Genomic DNA, 25,994 nt, shown 5'->3' with positions numbered 1-25,994 from the left:
AGTGCTGCTGAAGTGACACAGGACTGAGTGACACCTGCTGGCCAGGGCTGGGAGTGCTGATGAAGTGACACAGGACTGAGTAACACCTGCTGGCCAAGGCTGGGAGTGCTGCTGAAGAGACACAGGACTGAGTGACACCTGCTACCCAAGGCTGGGAGTGCTGCTGAAGTGAGATAGGACTGAGTGACACCTGCTGGCCAAGGCTGGGAGTGCTGCTGAAGAGACACAGGACTGAGTGACACCTGCTACCCAAGGCTGGAAGTGCTGCTGAAGTGAGATAGGACTGAGTGACACCTGCTGGCCAAGGCTGGGAGTGCTGCTGAAGTGAGACAGGACTGAGTGACACCTGCTGGCCAGGGCTGGGAGTGCTGATGAAGTGACACAGGACTGAGTGACACCTGCTGGCCAAGGCTGGGAGTGCTGCTGAAGTGAGACAGGACTGAGTGACACCTTCTGGCCAGGGCTGGGAGTGCTGATGAAGTGACACAGGACTGAGTGACACCTGCTACCCAAGGCTGGGAGTGCTGCTGAAGTGAGACAGGACTGAGTGACACCTGCTGGCCAGGGCTGGGAGTGCTGATGAAGTGACACAGGACTGAGTGACACCTGCTACCCAGGGCTGGGAGTGTTTCTGAAGAGACACCGGACTGAGTGACACCTGCTGGCCAGGGCTGGGTGCGCTGATGAAGTGACACAGGACTGAGTGACACCTGCTACCCAGGGCTGGGAGTGCTTCTGAAGAGACACAGGACTGAGTGACACCTGCTGGCCAGGGCTGGGAGCGCTGATGTAGTGACACAGGACTGAGTGACACCTGCTACCCAGGGCTGGGAGTGCTTCTGAAGAGACACAGGACTGAGTGACACCTGCTGGCCAGGGATGGGAGCACTGATGAAGTGACACAGGACTGAGTGACACCTGCTGGCCAGGGCTGGGAGCGCTGATGAAGTGACACAGGACTGAGTGACACCTGCTGGCCAGGGCTGGGAGTGCTGCTGAAGAGACACAGGACTGAGTGACGCCTGCTGGCCAGGGCTGGGAGTGCTGATTAAGTGACACAGGACTGAGTGACACCTGCTGGCCAAGGCTGGGAGTGCTGCTGAAGATACACAGATAGAGTGACACCTGCTGGCCAGGGCTGGGAGTGCTGCTAAAGTGACACAGGACTGGGTGACACCTGCTGGCCAAGGCTGGGAGTGCTGCTGAAGTGAGACAGGACTGAGTGACACCTGCTGGCCAGGGCTGGGAGTGCTGATGAAGTGACACAGGACTGAGTGACACCTGCTGGCAAAGGCTGGGAGTGCTGCTGAAGAGACACAGGACTGAGTGACACCTGCTACCCAAGGCTGGGAGTGCTGCTGAAGTGACGCAGGACTGAGTGACACCTGCTGGCCAGGGCTGGGAGTGCTGCTGAAGAGACACAGGACGAAGTGATGCCTGCTGGCCAGGGATGGGAGTGCTGCTGAAGAGACACAGGACGAAGTGATGCCTGCTGGCCAGGGATGGGAGTGCTGCTGAAGTGACGCAGGACTGAGTGACACCTGCTGGCCAGGGCTGAGAGGGCTGATGAAGTGAGATAGGACTGAGTGACACCTGCTGGCCAAGGCTGGGAGTGCTGCTGAAGTGACACAGGACTGAGTGACACCTGCTGGCCAAGGCTGGGAGTGCTGCTAAAGTGACACAGGACTGAGTGACACCTGCTGGCCAGGGATGGGAGTGCTGCTGAAGAGACACAGGACGAAGTGATGCCTGCTGACCAGGGATGGGAGTGCTGCTGAAGAGACACAGGACGAAGTGATGCCTGCTGGCCAGGGATGGGAGTGCTGCTGAAGAGACACAGGACGAAGTGATGCCTGCTGGCCAGGGATGGGAGTGCTGCTGAAGTGACGCAGGACTGAGTGACACCTGCTGGCCAGGGCTGAGAGGGCTGATGAAGTGAGATAGGACTGAGTGACACCTGCTGGCCAAGGCTGGGAGTGCTGATGAAGTGAGACAGGACTGAGTGACACCTGCTGGCCAGGGCTGGGAGTGCTGCTGAAGTGACACAGGACTGAGTGACACCTGCTGGCCAAGGCTGGGAGTGCTGCTAAAGTGACACAGGACTGAGTGACACCTGCTGGCCAGGGATGGGAGTGCTGCTGAAGAGACACAGGACGAAGTGATGCCTGCTGGCCAGGGATGGGAGTGCTGCTGAAGTGAGACAGGACTGAGTGACACCTGCTGGCCAGGGCTGGGAGTGCTGCTGAAGAGACACAGGACGAAGTGATGCCTGCTGGCCAGGGATGGGAGTGCTGCTGAAGAGACACAGGACTGAGTGACACCTGCTGGCCAAGGCTGGGAGTGCTGCTGAAGTGACGCAGGACTGAGTGACACCTGCTGGCCAGGGCTGAGAGGGCTGATGAAGTGAGATAGGACTGAGTGACACCTGCTGGCCAAGGCTGGGAGTGCTGCTGAAGAGACACAGGACTGAGTGACACCTGCTGGCCAAGGCTGGGAGTGCTGCTAAAGTGACACAGGACTGAGTGACACCTGCTGGCCAGGGCTGAGAGGGCTGATGAAGTGAGATAGGACTGAGTGATACCTGCTGGCCAAGGCTGGGAGTGCTGCTGAAGAGACACAGGACGAAGTGATGCCTGCTGGCCAGGGATGGGAGTGCTGCTGAAGTGACGCAGGACTGAGTGACACCTGCTGGCCAGGGCTGAGAGGGCTGATGAAGTGAGACAGGACTGAGTGACACCTGCTGGCCAGGGCTGAGAGGGCTGATGAAGTGAGACAGGACTGAGTGACACCTGCTGGCCAGGGCTGGGAGTGCTGCTGAAGAGACACAGGACTGAGTGACACCTGCTGGCCAGGGCTGAGAGGGCTGATGAAGTGAGACAGGACTGAGTGACACCTGCTGGCCAGGGCTGAGAGGGCTGATGAAGTGACACAGGACTGAGTGACACCTGCTGGCCAAGGCTGGGAGTGCTGCTGAAGTGAGACAGGACTGAGTGACACCTGCTGGCCAAGGCTGGGAGTGCTGCTGAAGTGAGACAGGACTGAGTGACACCTGCTGGCCAGGGCTGGGAGTGCTGATGAAGTGACACAGGACTGAGTGACACCTGCTGGCCAAGGCTGGGAGTGCTGATGAAGTGAGATAGGACTGAGTGACACCTGCTGGCCAAGGCTGGGAGTGCTGCTGAAGTGAGACAGGACTGAGTGACACCTGCTGGCCAGGGCTGGGAGTGCTGATGAAGTGACACAGGACTGAGTGACACCTGCTGGCCAAGGCTGGGAGTGCTGCTGAAGTGAGACAGGACTGAGTGACACCTGCTGGCCAGGGCTGGGAGTGCTGATGAAGTGACACAGGACTGAGTGACACCTGCTGGCCAAGGCTGGGAGTGCTGCTGAAGAGACACAGGACTGAGTGACACCTGCTACCCAAGGCTGGGAGTGCTGCTGAAGTGAGACAGGACTGAGTGATACCTGCTGGCCAGGCCTGAGAGTGCTGATGAAGTGACACAGGACTGAGTGACACCTGCTGGCCAAGGCTGGGAGTACTGCTGAAGTGAGACAGGACTGAGTGACACCTGCTGGCCAGGGCTGGGAGTGCTGATGAAGTGACACAGGACTGAGTGACACCTGCTGGTCAAGGCTGGGAGTGCTGCTGAAGTGAGACAGGACTGAGTGACACCTGCTGGCCAGGGCTGGGAGTGCTGATGAAGTGACACAGGACTGAGTGAAACCCGCTGGCCAAGGCTGGGAGTGCTGCTGAAGTGAGACAGGACTGAGTGATACCTGCTGACCAGGGCTGGGAGCGCTGATGAAGTGACACAGGACTGAGTGACACCTGCTGGCCAAGGCTGGGAGTGCTGCTGAAGTGAGACAGGACTGAGTGATACCTGCTACCCAAGGCTGGGAGTGCTGCTGAAGTGAGATAGGACTGAGTGACACCTGCTGGCCAAGGCTGGGAGTGCTGCTGAAGAGACACAGGACTGAGTGATACCTGCTGGCCAAGGCTGGGAGTGCTGCTGAAGTGAGACAGGACTGAGTGATACCTGCTGGCCAGGCCTGAGAGTGCTGATGAAGTGACACAGGACTGAGTGACACCTGCTGGCCAAGGCTGGGAGTACTGCTGAAGTGAGACAGGACTGAGTGACACCTGCTGGCCAGGGCTGGGAGTGCTGCTGAAGTGAGACGGGACTGAGTGACACCTGCTGGCCAGGGCTGGGAGTGCTGATGAAGTGAGACGGGACTGAGTGACACCTGCTGACCAGGGCTGGGAGCGCTGATGAAGTGACACAGGACTGAGAGACACCTGCTGGCCAGGGCTGGGAGTGCTGCTGAAGTGAGACGGGACTGAGTGACACCTGCTGGCCAGGGCTGGGAGTGCTGATGAAGTGACACAGGACTGAGTGACACCTGCTGGCCAAGGCTGGGAGTGCTGCTGAAGAGACACAGGACTGAGTGACACCTGCTACCCAAGGCTGGGAGTGCTGCTGAAGAGACACAGGACTGAGTGACGCCTGCTGGCCAGGGATGGGAGTGCTGCTGAAGTGAGACGGGACTGAGTGACGCCTGCTGGCCAGGGCTGAGAGTGCTGATGAAGTGACACAGGACTGAGTGACACCTGCTGGCCAAGGCTAGGAGTGCTCCTGAAGTGAGACAGGACTGAGTGATACCTGCTGGCCAGGGCTGGGAGCGCTGCTGAAGTGACACAGGACTGAGTGACACCTGCTGGACAAGGCTGGGAGTGCTGCTGAAGTGAGACAGGACTGAGTGACACCTGCTGGCACGGGCTGGGAGTGCTGCTGAAGTGAGACGGGACTGAGTGACACCTGCTGACCAGGGCTGGGAGCGCTGATGAAGTGACACAGGACTGAGAGACGCCTGCTGGCCAGGGCTGGGAGTGCTTCTGAAGAGACACAGGACTGAGTGACACCTGCTGGCCAGGGCTGGGAGTGCTGATGAAGTGACACAGGACTGAGAGACGCCTGCTGGCCAGGGCTGGGAGTGCTTCTGAAGAGACACAGGACTGAGTGACACCTGCTGACCAGCGCTGGGAGCGCTGATGAAGTGACACAGGACTGAGAGACGCCTGCTGGCCAGGGCTGGGAGTGCTTCTGAAGAGACACAGGACTGAGTGACACCTGCTGGCCAGGACTGGGAGTGCTGCTGAAGTGAGACAGGACTGAGTGACACCTGCTGGCCAGGGCTGGGAGCGCTGATGAAGTGACACGGGACTGAGTGACGCCTGCTGGCCAGGGCTGGGAGTGCTGCTGAAGTGAGACGGGACTGAGTGACACCTGCTGGCCAAGGCTGGAAGTGCTGCTGAAGAGACACAGGACGAAGTGATGCCTGCTGGCCAGGGATGGGAGTGCTGCTGAAGTGACGCAGGACTGAGTGACACCTGCTTGCCAGGGCTGAGAGGGCTGATGAAGTGAGATAGGACTGAGTGACACCTGCTGGCCAGGGCTGGGAGTGCTGATGAAGTGACACAGGACTGAGTGACACCTGCTGGCCAAGGCTGGGAGTGCTGCTGAAGAGACACAGGACTGAGTGACACCTGCTACCCAAGGCTGGGAGTGCTGCTGAAGTGAGATAGGACTGAGTGACACCTGCTGGCCTAGGCTGGGAGTGCTGCTGAAGTGAGACAGGACTGAGTGACACCTGCTGGCCAGGGCTGGGAGTGCTGCTGAAGTGAGACAGGACTGAGTGACACCTGCTGGCCAAGGCTGGGAGTGCTGCTGAAGTGAGACAGGACTGAGTGATACCTGCTGGCCAGGGCTGGGAGCGCTGATGAAGTGACACAGGACTGAGTGACACCTGCTGGCCAGGGCTGGGAGTGCTGATGAAGTGACACAGGACTGAGTGACACCTGCTGGCCAGGGCTGGGAGTGCTGCTGAAGTGACACAGGACTGAGTGATACCTGCTGGCCAGGGCTGGGAGCGCTGATGAAGTGACACAGGACTGAGTGATACCTGCTGGCCAGGGCTGGGAGTGCTGCTAAAGTGACACAGGACTGAGTGACACTGCTGGCCAGGGCTGGGAGTGCTGCTGAAGTGACACAGGACTGAGTGATACCTGCTGGCCAGGGCTGAAAGTGCTGATGAAGTGACACAGGACTGAGTGACACCTGCTGGCCAAGGCTGGGAGTGCTGCTGAAGTGAGACAGGACTGAGTGACACCTGCTGGCCAGGGCTGGGAGTGCTGCTGAAGTGACACAGGACTGAGTGACACCTGCTGGCCAGGGCTGGGAGTGCTGATGAAGTGACACAGGACTGAGTAACACCTGCTGGCCAAGGCTGGGAGTGCTGCTGAAGAGACACAGGACTGAGTGACACCTGCTACCCAAGGCTGGGAGTGCTGCTGAAGTGAGATAGGACTGAGTGACACCTGCTGGCCAAGGCTGGGAGTGCTGCTGAAGAGACACAGGACTGAGTGACACCTGCTACCCAAGGCTGGAAGTGCTGCTGAAGTGAGATAGGACTGAGTGACACCTGCTGGCCAAGGCTGGGAGTGCTGCTGAAGTGAGACAGGACTGAGTGACACCTGCTGGCCAGGGCTGGGAGTGCTGATGAAGTGACACAGGACTGAGTGACACCTGCTGGCCAAGGCTGGGAGTGCTGCTGAAGTGAGACAGGACTGAGTGACACCTTCTGGCCAGGGCTGGGAGTGCTGATGAAGTGACACAGGACTGAGTGACACCTGCTACCCAAGGCTGGGAGTGCTGCTGAAGTGAGACAGGACTGAGTGACACCTGCTGGCCAGGGCTGGGAGTGCTGATGAAGTGACACAGGACTGAGTGACACCTGCTACCCAGGGCTGGGAGTGTTTCTGAAGAGACACCGGACTGAGTGACACCTGCTGGCTAGGGCTGGGTGCGCTGATGAAGTGACACAGGACTGAGTGACACCTGCTACCCAGGGCTGGGAGTGCTTCTGAAGAGACACAGGACTGAGTGACACCTGCTGGCCAGGGCTGGGAGCGCTGATGTAGTGACACAGGACTGAGTGACACCTGCTACCCAGGGCTGGGAGTGCTTCTGAAGAGACACAGGACTGAGTGACACCTGCTGGCCAGGGCTGGGAGTGCTGATGAAGTGACACAGGACTGAGTGACACCTGCTACCCAGGGCTGGGAGTGTTTCTGAAGAGACACCGGACTGAGTGACACCTGCTGGCCAGGGCTGGGTGCGCTGATGAAGTGACACAGGACTGAGTGACACCTGCTACCCAGGGCTGGGAGTGCTTCTGAAGAGACACAGGACTGAGTGACACCTGCTGGCCAGGGCTGGGAGCGCTGATGTAGTGACACAGGACTGAGTGACACCTGCTACCCAGGGCTGGGAGTGCTTCTGAAGAGACACAGGACTGAGTGACACCTGCTGGCCAGGGCTGGGAGCACTGATGAAGTGACACAGGACTGAGTGACACCTGCTGGCCAGGGCTGGGAGCGCTGATGAAGTGACACAGGACTGAGTGACACCTGCTGGCCAGGGCTGGGAGTGCTGCTGAAGAGACACAGGACTGAGTGACGCCTGCTGGCCAGGGCTGGGAGTGCTGATTAAGTGACACAGGACTGAGTGACACCTGCTGGCCAAGGCTGGGAGTGCTGCTGAAGATACACAGATAGAGTGACACCTGCTGGCCAGGGCTGGGAGTGCTGCTAAAGTGACACAGGACTGGGTGACACCTGCTGGCCAAGGCTGGGAGTGCTGCTGAAGTGAGACAGGACTGAGTGACACCTGCTGGCCAGGGCTGGGAGTGCTGATGAAGTGACACAGGACTGAGTGACACCTGCTGGCAAAGGCTGGGAGTGCTGCTGAAGAGACACAGGACTGAGTGACACCTGCTACCCAAGGCTGGGAGTGCTGCTGAAGTGACGCAGGACTGAGTGACACCTGCTTGCCAGGGCTGGGATTGCTGCTGAAGAGACACAGGACGAAGTGATGCCTGCTGGCCAGGGATGGGAGTGCTGCTGAAGAGACACAGGACGAAGTGATGCCTGCTGGCCAGGGATGGGAGTGCTGCTGAAGTGACGCAGGACTGAGTGACACCTGCTGGCCAGGGCTGAGAGGGCTGATGAAGTGAGATAGGACTGAGTGACACCTGCTGGCCAAGGCTGGGAGTGCTGATGAAGTGAGACAGGACTGAGTTACACCTGCTGGCCAGGGCTGGGAGTGCTGCTGAAGTGACACAGGACTGAGTGACACCTGCTGGCCAAGGCTGGGAGTGCTGCTAAAGTGACACAGGACTGAGTGACACCTGCTGGCCAGGGATGGGAGTGCTGCTGAAGAGACACAGGACGAAGTGATGCCTGCTGACCAGGGATGGGAGTGCTGCTGAAGAGACACAGGACGAAGTGATGCCTGCTGGCCAGGGATGGGAGTGCTGCTGAAGTGACGCAGGACTGAGTGACACCTGCTGGCCAGGGCTGAGAGGGCTGATGAAGTGAGATAGGACTGAGTGACACCTGCTGGCCAAGGCTGGGAGTGCTGATGAAGTGAGACAGGACTGAGTGACACCTGCTGGCCAGGGCTGGGAGTGCTGCTGAAGTGACACAGGACTGAGTGACACCTGCTGGCCAAGGCTGGGAGTGCTGCTAAAGTGACACAGGACTGAGTGACACCTGCTGGCCAGGGATGGGAGTGCTGCTGAAGAGACACAGGACGAAGTGATGCCTGCTGGCCAGGGATGGGAGTGCTGCTGAAGTGAGACAGGACTGAGTGACACCTGCTGGCCAGGGCTGGGAGTGCTGCTGAAGTGACGCAGGACTGAGTGACACCTGCTGGCCAGGGCTGAGAGGGCTGATGAAGTGAGATAGGACTGAGTGACACCTGCTGGCCAAGGCTGGGAGTGCTGCTGAAGAGACACAGGACTGTGTGACACCTGCTGGCCAAGGCTGGGAGTGCTGCTAAAGTGACACAGGACTGAGTGACACCTGCTGGCCAGGGCTGAGAGGGCTGATGAAGTGAGATAGGACTGAGTGATACCTGCTGGCCAAGGCTGGGAGTGCTGCTGAAGAGACACAGGACGAAGTGATGCCTGCTGGCCAGGGATGGGAGTGCTGCTGAAGTGACGCAGGACTGAGTGACACCTGCTGGCCAGGGCTGAGAGGGCTGATGAAGTGAGACAGGACTGAGTGACACCTGCTGGCCAGGGCTGAGAGGGCTGATGAAGTGAGACAGGACTGAGTGACACCTGCTGGCCAGGGCTGGGAGTGCTGCTGAAGAGACACAGGACTGAGTGACACCTGCTGGCCAGGGCTGAGAGGGCTGATGAAGTGAGACAGGACTGAGTGACACCTGCTGGCCAGGGCTGAGAGGGCTGATGAAGTGACACAGGACTGAGTGACACCTGCTGGCCAAGGCTGGGAGTGCTGCTGAAGTGAGACAGGACTGAGTGACACCTGCTGGCCAAGGCTGGGAGTGCTGCTGAAGTGAGACAGGACTGAGTGACACCTGCTGGCCAGGGCTGGGAGTGCTGATGAAGTGACACAGGACTGAGTGACACCTGCTGGCCAAGGCTGGGAGTGCTGATGAAGTGAGATAGGACTGAGTGACACCTGCTGGCCAAGGCTGGGAGTGCTGCTGAAGTGAGACAGGACTGAGTGACACCTGCTGGCCAGGGCTGGGAGTGCTGATGAAGTGACACAGGACTGAGTGACACCTGCTGGCCAAGGCTGGGAGTGCTGCTGAAGTGAGACAGGACTGAGTGACACCTGCTGGCCAGGGCTGGGAGTGCTGATGAAGTGACACAGGACTGAGTGACACCTGCTGGCCAAGGCTGGGAGTGCTGCTGAAGAGACACAGGACTGAGTGACACCTGCTACCCAAGGCTGGGAGTGCTGCTGAAGTGAGACAGGACTGAGTGATACCTGCTGGCCAGGCCTGAGAGTGCTGATGAAGTGACACAGGACTGAGTGACACCTGCTGGCCAAGGCTGGGAGTACTGCTGAAGTGAGACAGGACTGAGTGACACCTGCTGGCCAGGGCTGGGAGTGCTGATGAAGTGACACAGGACTGAGTGACACCTGCTGGTCAAGGCTGGGAGTGCTGCTGAAGTGAGACAGGACTGAGTGACACCTGCTGGCCAGGGCTGGGAGTGCTGATGAAGTGACACAGGACTGAGTGAAACCCGCTGGCCAAGGCTGGGAGTGCTGCTGAAGTGAGACAGGACTGAGTGATACCTGCTGACCAGGGCTGGGAGCGCTGATGAAGTGACACAGGACTGAGTGACACCTGCTGGCCAAGGCTGGGAGAGCTGCTGAAGTGAGACAGGACTGAGTGACACCTGCTGGCCAGGGCTGGGAGTGCTGCTGAAGTGAGACGGGACTGAGTGACACCTGCTGGCCAGGGCTGGGAGTGCTGATGAAGTGAGACGGGACTGAGTGACACCTGCTGACCAGGGCTGGGAGCGCTGATGAAGTGACACAGGACTGAGAGACACCTGCTGGCCAGGGCTGGGAGTGCTGCTGAAGTGAGACAGGACTGAGTGACACCTGCTGGCCAGGGCTGGGAGTGCTGATGAAGTGACACAGGACTGAGTGACACCTGCTGGCCAAGGCTGGGAGTGCTGCTGAAGAGACACAGGACTGAGTGACACCTGCTACCCAAGGCTGGGAGTGCTGTTGAAGAGACACAGGACTGAGTGACGCCTGCTGGCCAGGGATGGGAGTGCTGCTGAAGTGAGACGGGACTGAGTGACGCCTGCTGGCCAGGGCTGAGAGTGCTGATGAAGTGACACAGGACTGAGTGACACCTGCTGGCCAAGGCTAGGAGTGCTCCTGAAGTGAGACAGGACTGAGTGATACCTGCTGGCCAGGGCTGGGAGCGCTGCTGAAGTGACACAGGACTGAGTGACACCTGCTGGACAAGGCTGGGAGTGCTGCTGAAGTGAGACAGGACTGAGTGACACCTGCTGGCACGGGCTGGGAGTGCTGCTGAAGTGAGACGGGACTGAGTGACACCTGCTGACCAGGGCTGGGAGCGCTGATGAAGTGACACAGGACTGAGAGACGCCTGCTGGCCAGGGCTGGGAGTGCTTCTGAAGAGACACAGGACTGAGTGACACCTGCTGGCCAGGGCTGGGAGTGCTGATGAAGTGACACAGGACTGAGAGACGCCTGCTGGCCAGGGCTGGGAGTGCTTCTGAAGAGACACAGGACTGAGTGACACCTGCTGACCAGCGCTGGGAGCGCTGATGAAGTGACACAGGACTGAGAGACGCCTGCTGGCCAGGGCTGGGAGTGCTTCTGAAGAGACACAGGACTGAGTGACACCTGCTGGCCAGGACTGGGAGTGCTGCTGAAGTGAGACAGGACTGAGTGACACCTGCTGGCCAGGGCTGGGAGCGCTGATGAAGTGACACGGGACTGAGTGACGCCTGCTGGCCAGGGCTGGGAGTGCTGCTGAAGTGAGACGGGACTGAGTGACACCTGCTGGCCAAGGCTGGAAGTGCTGCTGAAGAGACACAGGACGAAGTAATGCCTGCTGGCCAGGGATGGGAGTGCTGCTGAAGTGACGCAGGACTGAGTGACACCTGCTTGCCAGGGCTGAGAGGGCTGATGAAGTGAGATAGGACTGAGTGACACCTGCTGGCCAGGGCTGGGAGTGCTGATGAAGTGACACAGGACTGAGTGACACCTGCTGGCCAAGGCTGGGAGTGCTGCTGAAGAGACACAGGACTGAGTGACACCTGCTACCCAAGGCTGGGAGTGCTGCTGAAGTGAGATAGGACTGAGTGACACCTGCTGGCCTAGGCTGGGAGTGCTGCTGAAGTGAGACAGGACTGAGTGACACCTGCTGGCCAGGGCTGGGAGTGCTGCTGAAGTGAGACAGGACTGAGTGACACCTGCTGGCCAAGGCTGGGAGTGCTGCTGAAGTGAAACAGGACTGAGTGATACCTGCTGGCCAGGGCTGGGAGCGCTGATGAAGTGACACAGGACTGAGTGACACCTGCTGGCCAGGGCTGGGAGTGCTGATGAAGTGACACAGGACTGAGTGACACCTGCTGGCCAGGGCTGGGAGTGCTGCTGAAGTGACACAGGACTGAGTGATACCTGCTGGCCAGGGCTGGGAGCGCTGATGAAGTGACACAGGACTGAGTGATACCTGCTGGCCAGGGCTGGGAGTGCTGCTAAAGTGACACAGGACTGAGTGACACCTGCTGGCCAGGGCTGGGAGTGCTGCTGAAGTGACACAGGACTGAGTGATACCTGCTGGCCAGGGCTGAAAGTGCTGATGAAGTGACACAGGACTGAGTGACACCTGCTGGCCAAGGCTGGGAGTGCTGCTGAAGTGAGACAGGACTGAGTGACACCTGCTGGCCAGGGCTGGGAGTGCTGCTGAAGTGACACAGGACTGAGTGACACCTGCTGGCCAGGGCTGGGAGTGCTGATGAAGTGACACAGGACTGAGTAACACCTGCTGGCCAAGGCTGGGAGTGCTGCTGAAGAGACACAGGACTGAGTGACACCTGCTACCCAAGGCTGGGAGTGCTGCTGAAGTGAGATAGGACTGAGTGACACCTGCTGGCCAAGGCTGGGAGTGCTGCTGAAGAGACACAGGACTGAGTGACACCTGCTACCCAAGGCTGGAAGTGCTGCTGAAGTGAGATAGGACTGAGTGACACCTGCTGGCCAAGGCTGGGAGTGCTGCTGAAGTGAGACAGGACTGAGTGACACCTGCTGGCCAGGGCTGGGAGTGCTGATGAAGTGACACAGGACTGAGTGACACCTGCTGGCCAAGGCTGGGAGTGCTGCTGAAGTGAGACAGGACTGAGTGACACCTTCTGGCCAGGGCTGGGAGTGCTGATGAAGTGACACAGGACTGAGTGACACCTGCTACCCAAGGCTGGGAGTGCTGCTGAAGTGAGACAGGACTGAGTGACACCTGCTGGCCAGGGCTGGGAGTGCTGATGAAGTGACACAGGACTGAGTGACACCTGCTACCCAGGGCTGGGAGTGTTTCTGAAGAGACACCGGACTGAGTGACACCTGCTTGCTAGGGCTGGGTGCGCTGATGAAGTGACACAGGACTGAGTGACACCTGCTACCCAGGGCTGGGAGTGCTTCTGAAGAGACACAGGACTGAGTGACACCTGCTGGCCAGGGCTGGGAGCGCTGATGTAGTGACACAGGACTGAGTGACACCTGCTACCCAGGGCTGGGAGTGCTTCTGAAGAGACACAGGACTGAGTGACACCTGCTGGCCAGGGCTGGGAGCACTGATGAAGTGACACAGGACTGAGTGACACCTGCTGGCCAGGGCTGGGAGCGCTGATGAAGTGACACAGGACTGAGTGACACCTGCTGGCCAGGGCTGGGAGTGCTGCTGAAGAGACACAGGACTGAGTGACGCCTGCTGGCCAGGGCTGGGAGTGCTGATTAAGTGACACAGGACTGAGTGACACCTGCTGGCCAAGGCTGGGAGTGCTGCTGAAGATACACAGATAGAGTGACACCTGCTGGCCAGGGCTGGGAGTGCTGCTAAAGTGACACAGGACTGGGTGACACCTGCTGGCCAAGGCTGGGAGTGCTGCTGAAGTGAGACAGGACTGAGTGACACCTGCTGGCCAGGGCTGGGAGTGCTGATGAAGTGACACAGGACTGAGTGACACCTGCTGGCAAAGGCTGGGAGTGCTGCTGAAGAGACACAGGACTGAGTGACACCTGCTACCCAAGGCTGGGAGTGCTGCTGAAGTGAGATAGGACTGAGTGACACCTGCTGGCCAAGGCTGGGAGTGCTGCTGAAGTGATACAGGACTGAGTGACACCTGCTGGCCAGGGCTGGGAGTGCTGATGAAGTGACACAGGACTGAGTGACACCTGCTGGCCAAGGCTGGGAGTGCTGCTGAAGTGAGACAGGACTGAGTGACGCCTGCTGGCCAGGGCTGGGAGTGCTGTAGACATACAGGACCGAGTGAGACCTGCTGGCCAGGGCTGGGAGTGCTGCTGAAGAGACACAGGACTGAGTGACACCTGCTGGCCAAGGCTGGGAGTGCTGCTGAAGATACACAGATAGCGTGAGGCCTGCTGGCCAGGGCTTGGAGTGCTGCTGAAGATACACAGATAGCGTGACGCCTGCTGGCCAGGGCTGGGAGTGCTGCTGAAGAGACACAGGACTGAGTGACACCTGCTGGCCAAGGCTGGGAGTGCTGCTGAAGTGAGACAGGACTGAGTGACACCTTCTGGCCAGGGCTGGGAGTGCTGATGAAGTGACACAGGACTGAGTGACACCTGCTACCCAAGGCTGGGAGTGCTGCTGAAGTGAGACAGGACTGAGTGACACCTGCTGGCCAGGGCTGGGAGTGCTGATGAAGTGACACAGGACTGAGTGACACCTGCTGGCCAGGGCTGGGAGTGCTTCTGAAGAGACACCGGACTGAGTGACACCTGCTGGCCAGGGCTGGGAGCGCTGATGAAGTGACACAGGACTGAGTGACACCTGCTACCCAGGGCTGGGAGTGCTTCTGAAGAGACACAGGACTGAGTGACACCTGCTGGCCAGGGCTGGGAGCACTGATGAAGTGACACAGGACTGAGTGACACCTGCTGGCCAGGGCTGGGAGCGCTGATGAAGTGACACAGGACTGAGTGACACCTGCTGGCCAGGGCTGGGAGTGCTGCTGAAGAGACACAGGACTGAGTGACGCCTGCTGGCCAGGGCCTGGGAGTGCTGATTAAGTGACACAGGACTGAGTGACACCTGCTGGCCAAGGCTGGGAGTGCTGCTGAAGATACACAGATAGAGTGACACCTGCTGGCCAGGGCTGGGAGTGCTGCTAAAGTGACACAGGACTGGGTGACACCTGCTGGCCAAGGCTGGGAGTGCTGCTGAAGTGAGACAGGACTGAGTGACACCTGCTGGTCAGGGCTGGGAGTGCTGATGAAGTGACACAGGACTGAGTGACACCTGCTGGCAAAGGCTGGGAGTGCTGCTGAAGAGACACAGGACTGAGTGACACCTGCTACCCAAGGCTGGGAGTGCTGCTGAAGTGAGATAGGACTGAGTGACACCTGCTGGCCAAGGCTGGGAGTGCTGCTGAAGTGAGACAGGACTGAGTGACACCTGCTGGCCAGGGCTGGGAGTGCTGATGAAGTGACACAGGACTGAGTGACACCTGCTGGCCAAGGCTGGGAGTGCTGCTGAAGTGAGACAGGACTGAGTGACGCCTGCTGGCCAGGGCTGGGAGTGCTGTAGACATACAGGACCGAGTGAGACCTGCTGGCCAGGGCTGGGAGTGCTGCTGAAGAGACACAGGACTGAGTGACACCTGCTGGCCAAGGCTGGGAGTGCTGCTGAAGATACACAGATAGCGTGACGCCTGCTGGCCAGGGCTGGGAGTGCTGCTGAAGTGAGACAGGACTGAGTGACACCTGCTGACCAGGGCTGGGAGCGCTGATGAAGTGACACAGGACTGAGTGACACCTGCTGGCCAGGGCTGGGAGTGCTGCTGAAGTGAGACGGGACTGAGTGACACCTGCTGGCCAGGGCTGGGAGTGCTGCTGAAGTGAGACGGGACTGAGTGACACCTGCTGGCCAGGGCTGGGAGTGCTGCTGAAGAGACACAGGACTGAGTGACACCTGCTGGCCAGTACTAGGAATGCTGCTGATCTGATACAGATCACGGGAGGGTTATGTTAGGAACAATCAGTATAGCGCTGTATTTTGAAACACACATTTGTACATCGATTGATGAACCATGCCAATCAATAGATTTTGTTTTGGAGGTTTCCTGGGTAGAAGACCTCACCTTACTGCCCACGATGAATCCACTTCCTTTGTTGTTCTGGGACAGAAGTTTCTCAAAAGGGGCGAACTGTTTGGGAAGGTTCTCAATATATTTCTCTTTTCCGTTGTCCTGTAGGAGGTAAGAATATACATAAGACTTGTTAAGCCCATGCTCCAGGCACAAAGTTCTCGGTATTGCATCCACAACATGCATGTTTACTTCCCCCGTTTGTTTTCTCACTACTTCCTTGCTTACATGTTCTTTCCCAAAACTGTACATTGTACCCCCAATTGGCACCTCTCTGGCCACAGGGTGTAGTCACCCTAAGGTTTGTAGATCGTTGGCTACTGACCTCGAGACCCCTAAAACACCCCATAAATAGAGTTTTTAGGGGGCAGCCCTGAACCAAGCAGACAGATTCCCGCAACCTACAAAAGAGAAGGATAATAGAAGATGCCCAGAAGAGGAGACTGCTAGAGAAGAACTGACTTGGCCCCAACCCTACCATCCCGTCTGCAGTTTCCAGAGATCCTGCGCCAAAAGTCACCTTGTCCTGCAGCCAGCAACGTCCAGAACCCTGGGAGGACTGACTGCCTTCACCAAAGACAGTATCTCCTGTGAACAGCAGCTCTGTTCAAAAGAAACTTCCAAGACAGACTCTGAGGCAGCTGAGGACAAAGAAACCTGACGCTTGGAACCATCACTGCACCCGACCCCAAAGTCCCGAATCCAAGTGTTCCACTGGTCCCATTGAGGTCACCCAGCACTCTGCAGGCTCAGTCCACTGAGAATTGTTCCCTCCAGGACTCCCCGACATCACCTGAAGCCTCTGCACAGACACCCCACCCCAACAGCGAGTGGCCAGGTTAGCTAAAATCCGACCTCAAAAGACACAGCTGCATGCAGCCGCCCTGCGCCCTGGGGATAAGAATCCAAGGTGCACCTACGTCCTTGAGCCCTCCAACTTACCTGCCCAGCTGTTGGTTCCTCCCGAGAATCTTCCTGGACCGAGCCTGCAGCTAAAAACCAACAAGCATTGGCATAGCCAATAGGTCTCCCTTTGGGACCTTATAAGTGTTTAGTTTGCCAGCACAATATCCTTGGTGCAACAACTGTTGAATGGCTAAACACTTATAAGGTCCCAAAGGCGAGACCTATCGGCTATGCCAATGCTTGTTAAAAATGAGGATGATAACAAAAATTGCCCATGAGGAAGGGAAGCCACAGGAACAGGCTGCATTAAAAAACATGAGCTTTAATCTTGGCCCAAATATCGGGGTATGTGAGTCCTTTGCCCTGGAGGCATGCCATTGTGTTCCCCTCAGAGATGACAATCCAGAGGTGCAAATTTTGAGGATAAGAATTCGGGATTGACAAGTTCTGAGTAGCAGACATTGGCGAAAAAAATCAGATGAAAAGGATTCAGAGTAAATAAACCAAATTCTGATGGAGGATTTCAAAGGATTCGTTGTCGGCTGAGCGGAAGTGAGTCAATGGCGTTTGCTCCCTGGACAACAAGGGTTTGGCTGCGTGACGCTAAAACCGTCTATCATGGGCAACTCGAGAGACCTTGATTTTACCATCCATAATGTGCCTCGACTGAAAAGAAATTAGTCTGACTTTTCTAAAGGCATATATGAAAACCGAGCTTCCATGATACCCAATTACACACATTCAAGCTATTTCAACCATCTGATCCTTCTGAACAAAAAACACTTTCAAAATGAGGCAGGCGTGACGTGGTAGGCTCTTTGCTACGCTGACTTTTCCGGTACTTATTGTTTTAGCTTTCGGCAAATACTTTACTAAGATCAAAATATAACTCCACATGAAAGAGTCGGCAGGAGCTTGGCTCCAAATGAATGCTCCTAGCGATAGGTCTCAGGGAGTGTTATCAAAGTGAGGCCACTGGAAGATGGCACGGCGGGCAGCGTGTGGGCAGTGGGCCGAGTGTTCATCAAAACAGTGCCCGTTGCTGCAAACATAACTTCTTACCAAAGTTAAACCTTAACATGGGCACAGCGCTCCAATGCTGAGTTGGTGCTGTATAAACCTGCAAGCGCGGGTAGCCGGAGGGCGCCCCACAGACACGTACGAAGTGGGGAGGCAGGCTGAGCTATGCCGGCTGCTGCCAGAGCACATCAGGGGGGAATGCGCCCAGGAGTAAAGTCAGTGCCTGGTCATGCCTCATCAGAGTAAATAAACCAAATTCTGATAGAGGATTTCAAAGGATTTGTAGTCGGCTGAGCGGAAGTAATTCAATGCTAATGCTAAAAGTGTAACATCATCTTGTTTCAGGAGAGAGAGCCTTGTGTGAGGGAATAAATAATGCAGCTGTTTTCAAGCACACTTGTGCTTGTGGCACCATCCGCCTTGCGGGAGCGATCAACAGCCAATTAGCATGCGCGCCGCTGCTCGCTCACGCATTGTGGATGCCGCCGCAAGCACGAGTGTGTGCTTGAAAATGAGCAGCACGGCGGCTAAAGGCCCTCCTATGTAGCACATGCGCGCCGCGTAGGCGAGACCCGAAAACTGCAACTCCAATTCAAAACAGCAGGGCACCGGAGGCCAAAACAGCACCCTGCACCCAGCCGCCCCAGTGTGGGTGTACTTTGTGTGCTAACTCTGATCCACCTTTGCCCTGAGCCTAACACCAGGAGCTTTGCTCTCACAACCTTTGTGGCCAGGTGACCTGCTCCCAGGACACTCTCACGCCGCACGGCCATCAGCTGTAGCGTGCGCTACTCCCTCCCGCTGCCGCCTTCAGCCTCGCTGAGCCCGCCCCGGCGAGCCCCGCCCCCCCCGCTGCATCTTCGTCCTCTTGTCCCCTTGCTGCATTTTCACTGTAGTTTTCATTTGTTGCCTTGCCGCATTGTTACTGCTGTTGTACCTGTAGCCTTTCTCTCTGTGACTGTATTATTGTATTTTGCCCCCCTGCGCCGATCACCTCGCTCTGCCCCTGTGCCCCCCGCCCCGCTCCCCCCTTCCTGCCGCCGTGCTCGCGGCCACGCCCCCTTTGCCTTCTGTGCCCTCCCCGCTCCCACCTCCCAGCTGCTCCTCCCTCCCTCGCACTTCGCCATATATGGCGACCGTGCGCACGCGCAGCGTTGACGCGCAGCGGGCGCGCCGATTGTGCGCCGAAGGCGCGCCAAAGGTAAGCCCGTCTGCGCCCGTCCGCGCCTGGACTGCGCCCTGGCCCCCGCACTCACCAACCCACCCGCCGGACCCACGACTCCACCGAACTCAACGCACTCAACTCCGGCCGAGTCCCGGGATGCTACCGAGCCACCCCGAGACGCACCCACGGACCCTTCAGCTGCCACTCCTGCAAGTTCACCTGCAACCGGACCTGCACTACACCAGCACCCACCAAGCCGAACTCCAGCAGCAACCACCTTAAGTGCATCCTGCTCAACACCCGCTCCATCCACAGACACGCCATCGAACTCTGGAACCTCCTCGACACCACATCTCCAGACGTTGCCTTCCTCACGGAAACCTGGATGAACGCCACCTCAGCACCCGACATCGCCATCGCCATCCCGGACGGATACAAGATCACCCGGAGAGACCGCACCAACCAGACGGGAGGAGGCATCGCCATCATCCACAGGAACACCATCCGCATCACGACCAACACCGACGACACCCTCACAACCGCCGAACACCTGCACTTCCAGATCCACACTGACCCCAAGACCACCCTCAGAGGCACCCTCATCTACAGACCCCCGGGACCACGCACACAATTCAGCGAAGACATCGCCGACTTCATCAGCCCGCACGCCCTCCCCTCCGCTGACTACATCCTCCTCGGGGACCTCAACTTCCACCTGGAGAGCAACAACGACCGCAACACCACCACCCTGCTGGACAACCTCGCCAACCTCGGTCTCAAGCAACTGGTGACCACCCCCACCCACTATGCCGGACACACACTCGACGCCGTCTTCGCATCCAGCAAGGACATCGTCTTCAGCCACACCACCGGACTCCACTGGACGGACCACAGCTGCGTCCACTTCAGCTTCAGAAGAACCACGATCCACCACCACCAGCAACAGGTGGCACGCAGAAGTTGGAACAAGGTCACAGCCGACCAGCTCGCCGCATCCCTGAGCCAGCACCCACCCTCCAGCTCACCGAACCCCAGCCAGGCCGCCAACAACCTCACGAAGTGGATCAGTAACTGCGCAGACGACCTCGCCCCACTGAGGACCCCGCCTAGCAGACCCGGCAGCAAGAAAGCATCCTGGTTCACCGACGAACTCAAGAACTCCAAGAAGATGTGCCGAGCCCTCGAGAAAGCATGGCGCAGAGACCTGACACCAGACAACATGACCACCCTCAAGCTCGCCACCCCAAAACACCACCAACTGATCCACGCCACCAAGAAAACTGCATTCAAGGCACGACTGGACAACAACGCACACAACAGCAAGGAACTCTTCAACATCGTCAAAGAGCTCTCCAACCCCAACGCCGGAAACAACGACATCACCCCATCTCAAGACCTCTGCAACTCCCTCGCCTCCTACTTCCACAACAAGATCGCAGACATACACAACAGCTTCAGCACACAACCGACGCTCCCCACGACCGCAGCAACGCCCCCCACCACCACCGTCCGCGCCTGGACCCCGATCACCACCGAAGACACCATCCGTACGATGAACTCCATCCACTCCGGATCTCCAACCGACCCCTGCCCTCACCACGTCTTCAACAAGGCCGACGCTGTCATCGCACCCCATCTGCGGGACATCATCAACACCTCCTTTTACACCGCCACCTTCCCGGAGAGCTGGAAGCACGCCGAACTCAGCGCTCTACTGAAGAAACCATCAGCGGACCCCACCGAACTCAAAAACTACCGCCCCATCTCGCTCCTCCCGTTTCCGGCCAAAGTCATCGAGAAGACCGTCAACAAGCAGCTGGCCGCCTTTCTCGAGACAAACGGATCCCTCGACCTCTCGCAGTCTGGCTTCTGGGCCAACCTCAGCACCGAGACCGCCCTCATCGCAGCCACTGATGACATCCGAGCCCTGCTCGACAACGGTGAAACAGCGGCCCTCATCCTCCTGGACCTCTCCGCGGCGTTCGACACTGTCTGCCACCGCACCCTTGTGCAGCGCCTCAGCAACGTCGGAATCCAGGAGAAGGCACTAGAATGGATCATCTCCTTCCTCGCCGGTAGGACACAGAGAGTCCGCCTACCCCCGTTCAGATCAGAAGCCTCCGAAATCATCTGTGGCGTCCCTCAAGGCTCCTCGCTCAGCCCCACCCTCTTCAATGTCTACATGAGCCCCCTTGCGGCCATCGCACGCCAACACAACCTCAACATCATCTCCTACGCCGACGACACCCAGCTGATCCTCTCCCTCACCAACGACCCCGCCACCGCCAGAGCCAACCTACACGAAGGGATGAAAGACGTAGCCATGTGGATGATGACCAGCCGCCTGAAACTGAACTCAGACAAGACGGAAGTTCTCATCCTGGGCTCCTCTCCCTCCGCCTGGGATGACTCCTGGTGGCCCCCCGCCCGGGTCAGCGCACCCAAACCAACAGACCACGCACGCAACTTGGGCTTCATCTTGGACTCCTCCCTCTCCATGACCAGACAAGTCAACGCTGTCTCCTCGTCGTGCTTCAACATCCTGCGCATGCTACGTAAGATCTTCCGGTGGATCCCCACCGAGACCAGGAAGACGGTCACCCAGGCCCTCGTCACCAGCCGACCGGACTACGGCAATGCCCTCTACGCCGGAACCACCGCCAAGCTCCAGAAGAGACTCCAGCGGATCCAGAACGCCTCGGCAAGACTCATCCTTGACATCCCCCGACACAGCCACATCTCCGGACACCTGAGAGACCTGCACTGGCTCCCGGTCAACAAGAGAATCACCTTCCGTCTCCTCACCCACGCACACAAAGCCCTACACAACCAAGGCCCAAGATACCTCAACAGCCGCCTCAACTTCTACACTCCCACCCGTCAGCTTCGATCGACCAGCCACGCCTTCGCCGCCGTCCCCCGCATCCGAAAAGCCACCACAGGAGGAAGGTCCTTCTCCTACCTGGCCGCCAAGACCTGGAACTCCCTCCCGACCCACCTCCACCTGACCCAAGACCACCTCGCCTTCAGGAAGCAGCTAAAGACCTGGCTGTTCGAGCAGTAGCGGACCCCCCCTCCCCAAGCGCCTTGAGACCCTCCGGGTGAGTAGTGCGCTATATAAATGTTGTGATTGATTGATTGGTTGCCTGCTCGTGAGCAGCCCCTCAACCGGAGGCCCCCTATCTCCCATTGGATAACATTGGGCCTCAGCACTCTGCGCCTGACCGCCCTAGTGCTGCTGAGGGTGTTCTGAGAATGCATCCTCGACACTGGGGGAACCCTGGTTCTAACTCCAGAATACTAACTCCCACAAATAAGTACTTTCCTGCAAACCGTTAACTTCATTTCCTTCCATAGGATTGCTTTGATTGCTTTTCCTTGAAAATTCTTGTGTGGAGCTGGTTTGTATGAAACATTGAAAAATTGCATAACTGTAAAAACTGAATTACTTACCTTTAGTCTAGGAAATGTTTTAGTGTGATATCTAGGCATATCACACTGATTAGCAAAAGTAACTTACAAAGTAATCCAATAAGTAATGTGTACTCTAATCTACAAACTAACTAAAAAGTAATTTTGAACTGTTGACCTACCTGTGACACAACCAAATGCATTTGAACCTGCATTCAACTGTAAATGACTGCATACGGGTTTGCAAAGTATTAGTTCACTTACCTCCACCAGGCTTGGCTTGGTTCTAGAATTAAAATAACTAAAGAATATTTTTGATACAAACAAATTGGTCTGAGGTCAGTCTTTGAGTGTGTGACATCATTTCTTGCCTGAGTGTGTACAACAAGTACCTAACACTGCCCTCTGATAAAGCCTGACTGGTCGTCCACACTACCACAAATGGAGAGTAAGGTGCTATCTACTTTTATCTCTGCCAACCTTTGGGGTTTCACTGGACTCTGTGTGTGCACACTATCCCTCACTTTGGTACAGCATATACAGAGCCAGTTCCTGCAGGGATTTCTTATTTTCTCTTTCACAAAGAATATTAATAAGCTTCACGGCTCAGTTGAGAGCCATGTTGTTTAAAAAAACCTGGCCCAATTCACAAAGGTAAACTTAGATGTTTGGCCTAAACTTAGAACAAACGGCTAAGTTTACAACTATGGGGATTCACAAAGGGCATTTACTACTACTATCTTTACGTCCACACTTGGGACAGAGATCCGCACCGAGTGCGCACATAAAGATACTACTCTTACATGCCCTTTGTGAATTCCCAAATTCCTAAATGTAGACGTTTGGTCTAAGTTCAGGCCAAACATTGAAGTTTACCTTTGTGAGTCGGGCCAACCATTCGTTAATCAGCCAAATATGTCAATGTTTTTCCAATTTAAAAATACTTATGCACAAGGCAGGCTTGTTTTGATGAGAGCATGTATACTTTTTTATTTTTTATTTTTGTGGCATATGCGTGCAAAAAAATAAATTGCAAAAGTTAACCATCACACCAGTGTGCCAAATTCAGGCCAATTGGCTGTACCATTTTTTTATGTAGCACCAGAAAACAGCAGAGAGAAAGTTAAGGGTTCTGATTTTTGTTAGAGAATTACTCATTTTATTTAATGTTTGTATTCTGAAACTCATTCAAATAGCAACGTTGTTTCAGTTTTTTGAGTTCAGAATGGAGGTTGCAATATCTGGTAGTTTTTTTCTGTTGCATAATCTTTTAGAAGGTGTTCTGTATCTTGAAGCTTAACTTTTTTTTGTTTTAAAACTCTTAAATTAAAAGCAGTGGGAATGTGGGTTATAAATGATGTAGTAATCCAGTAAAGAGGAGATTGCAGGATGGATAAAGTGCAGGCCTCTCTTTCTCACACACGCAATTTTGGGTATGTGGAAATTATGTTTTAAAAATTACTATAAAATAGTTTTTTATTTCGAATAGAGAAATCTGCAAACCTCCGTAGTTGACAATTTTGAGTTACATTTAATAAGCTAACTTTCTTTAAGGCATCTTTAAAACATGAAGAGTTCTCACAACTTTTTTTATAAGCCGCATCCTAAACCTGCACACTCTTCCATTAGCACACTATGGCGGTGCTGAGGGCTCAATCAGAGACACTGAGGTCCGATTCACAGAACTAACTTAAGATAACAAATCCTAAACTTACTACCATGTTGGTATTCACAGAAGGCACTTACTCATTTTGGTATTCACAGAAGTTAGGAGTCCTACCTTTAGGACTCCTAAATGCCTTCTGTGAATACCAAAAGTCTTAAAGTTAGGATTTTTCTCAGTGTAGGAGTAGTAAAGTTAGGACTCATAACTTTAGAACTCCTAAATGCCTTCTGTGAATACCAAAATGAGTAAGTGCCTTCTTTGAATACCAAAATGATAGTAAGTTAGGATTTTGTCTTTAGTTCTGTGAATAGGGCCCAGAGCCCCCTCCACCTCACACAGAATGAGTCCTTAACATAGCCAGCTTTCCACACACCCACTGGACCTCAGTTACTGCTGTCGCTAATTCCCCCTATTGTCACTACTCCACTCCTGGTAGTACATTTCGCTAGTGCGATTTGTGACAATATCCATTTACACCACTGTAGTAGCTTCTCCAACATATCCACTTAAAACCTTTCGAGAGCCCAGGGCGCTGCCAATCATCTTCTGTTCGGCTTGCAATGCCATGGCCACATCACGCTGGCACTGAAGTCCCTTCACTCGCACCCATGAAAAGATTGCACTTTGAACCCTGCGTCTCAACGACTAATCTTTGCCTGGTCGCTCATTGGATTATCTTTCTTGATGTGTGTCCTCCGTCTTCCAGAGGTCTAGGGTCTGCCAACGGAACCCTACTGGCAGTGGATCCAAGAAGATGCAACAGAAGTGGAGGGTAAGCTTCTCGTGTGCAGGGCTCACGCATGTGGAACATACCACCATGCCAACTCGTTGTTCAAAAGAACTTTCTCAAGTGTAGGTTGCTCTTAAAAACCTCCCTTGTCCACAAGGAAAATAGTTTCATCTTGTCTGCAAACTGTCCATCCGTCACTTGATCCTCCTGTCGTAAGATCCAGAAACCTAAGACCAACTACAACGATTGCTGCTCCAGTCTCTACCAGGGTCTGTTGGATTCACTCCAAGGATCTGACTCAATACGTCTCTACACCAGGAGTAGGGTTCTTAGGGTCCTAAGGACAACAGCAAAACACACAAGATGATGGATGGAATGTTGCACGATGGCAAAACATTTGCCCAGTCACAGATCTGGGTTTAATCCATCGTTATTTTGCTCACCAAGCAACCCCAGTTTAGACATGGCCATATGCAAATCCGTCTTGACCCTGTGCCTCATGGGAACAAGCACAGCATACATAAGACCAACTACAACCAGCGCTGCTGAGCAACTACCAGCGTCTGTGGGCTTCACTCTAAGGATCTGACTCAATACGTCTCTACACTGGGAGTAGGGTTCTCAGGGTCCTAACAGCCAGAAACCTAATACCAACTACAACCAGCGTTGCTCAGGCTCTCTGAGGGTCTGTGGGCTCCACTCGGAAGGCTTTGACTCAATACATCTCTACACCAGGAGTAGGGTTCACAGGGTCCTAAGGACAAGATACAAAAGACCAACTACAACCACCACTGCTCAGGCTCTACCAGCATTTTTGGCTCCACTCCAAGGATCAACTCAATACGTCTCTACACCGGGAGTAGGGTTCTCAGGGTCCTAAGAGCCAGAGACCTAAGAACAACTACAACTCCCATTGCTCCAGTCTCTACCACGGATGTTGGCTCCTCTCCAAGGATCTGCCTCAATATGTCTCTACATCGGGAGTAGGGTTCTCCCCGGAAGACTCAACTGTGTCACTATCAATTGACTTGTGACTTTAGTTTCCAAGACTGGTAATTATTCTCCTTCCTGTATGTACTGACCCATATTTACTAAACCTTTGCATTTACATAACCACGCAAGAGTCGATTTGCGCCTTCCATGGCTTTGTAAAGAAATGTAACACAATCCAGCGGCTTGTGCTCCGTTATGCAACATTTGGAGACTTACTTTTCACCGTTCCAAGGGAACTGATGCAGGCTGCCATCAGTACCTACTCGTGTTCAAGAAAAGAGGCGCATGTCCAGAAAAGGGAGAGTTCTCTGCTGTTGAGAACAAAAAGAGTACAACCCAACTCATACTCCAAGAGGGGA

The 25,994-nt window shown here is 55.8% G+C and overlaps 1 protein-coding gene across 2 annotated transcripts in view; it reads right to left on the bottom strand.

The window, feature by feature from the left end:
• LOC144811046 (glutathione S-transferase P 1-like) overlaps positions 1-25,994 on the bottom strand; it is a 125,379-nt gene that overhangs the window by 28,228 nt on the left and 71,157 nt on the right. For both annotated transcript variants that reach the window (XM_078673837.1, XM_078673829.1), the window contains one exon: positions 15,739-15,846. In XM_078673837.1, coding sequence (XP_078529963.1) covers positions 15,739-15,846 — 108 coding nt within the window. The remainder of the gene's footprint in view (positions 1-15,738; positions 15,847-25,994) is intronic.

Source organism: Lissotriton helveticus, chromosome 1_1 (genome assembly GCF_964261635.1).
Source record: "Lissotriton helveticus chromosome 1_1, aLisHel1.1, whole genome shotgun sequence".
NCBI lineage: Eukaryota > Metazoa > Chordata > Amphibia > Caudata > Salamandridae > Lissotriton > Lissotriton helveticus.
The sequence above is the reverse complement of the archived record's forward strand: the minus strand, read 5'-3'. Positions and strand labels throughout refer to the sequence as shown.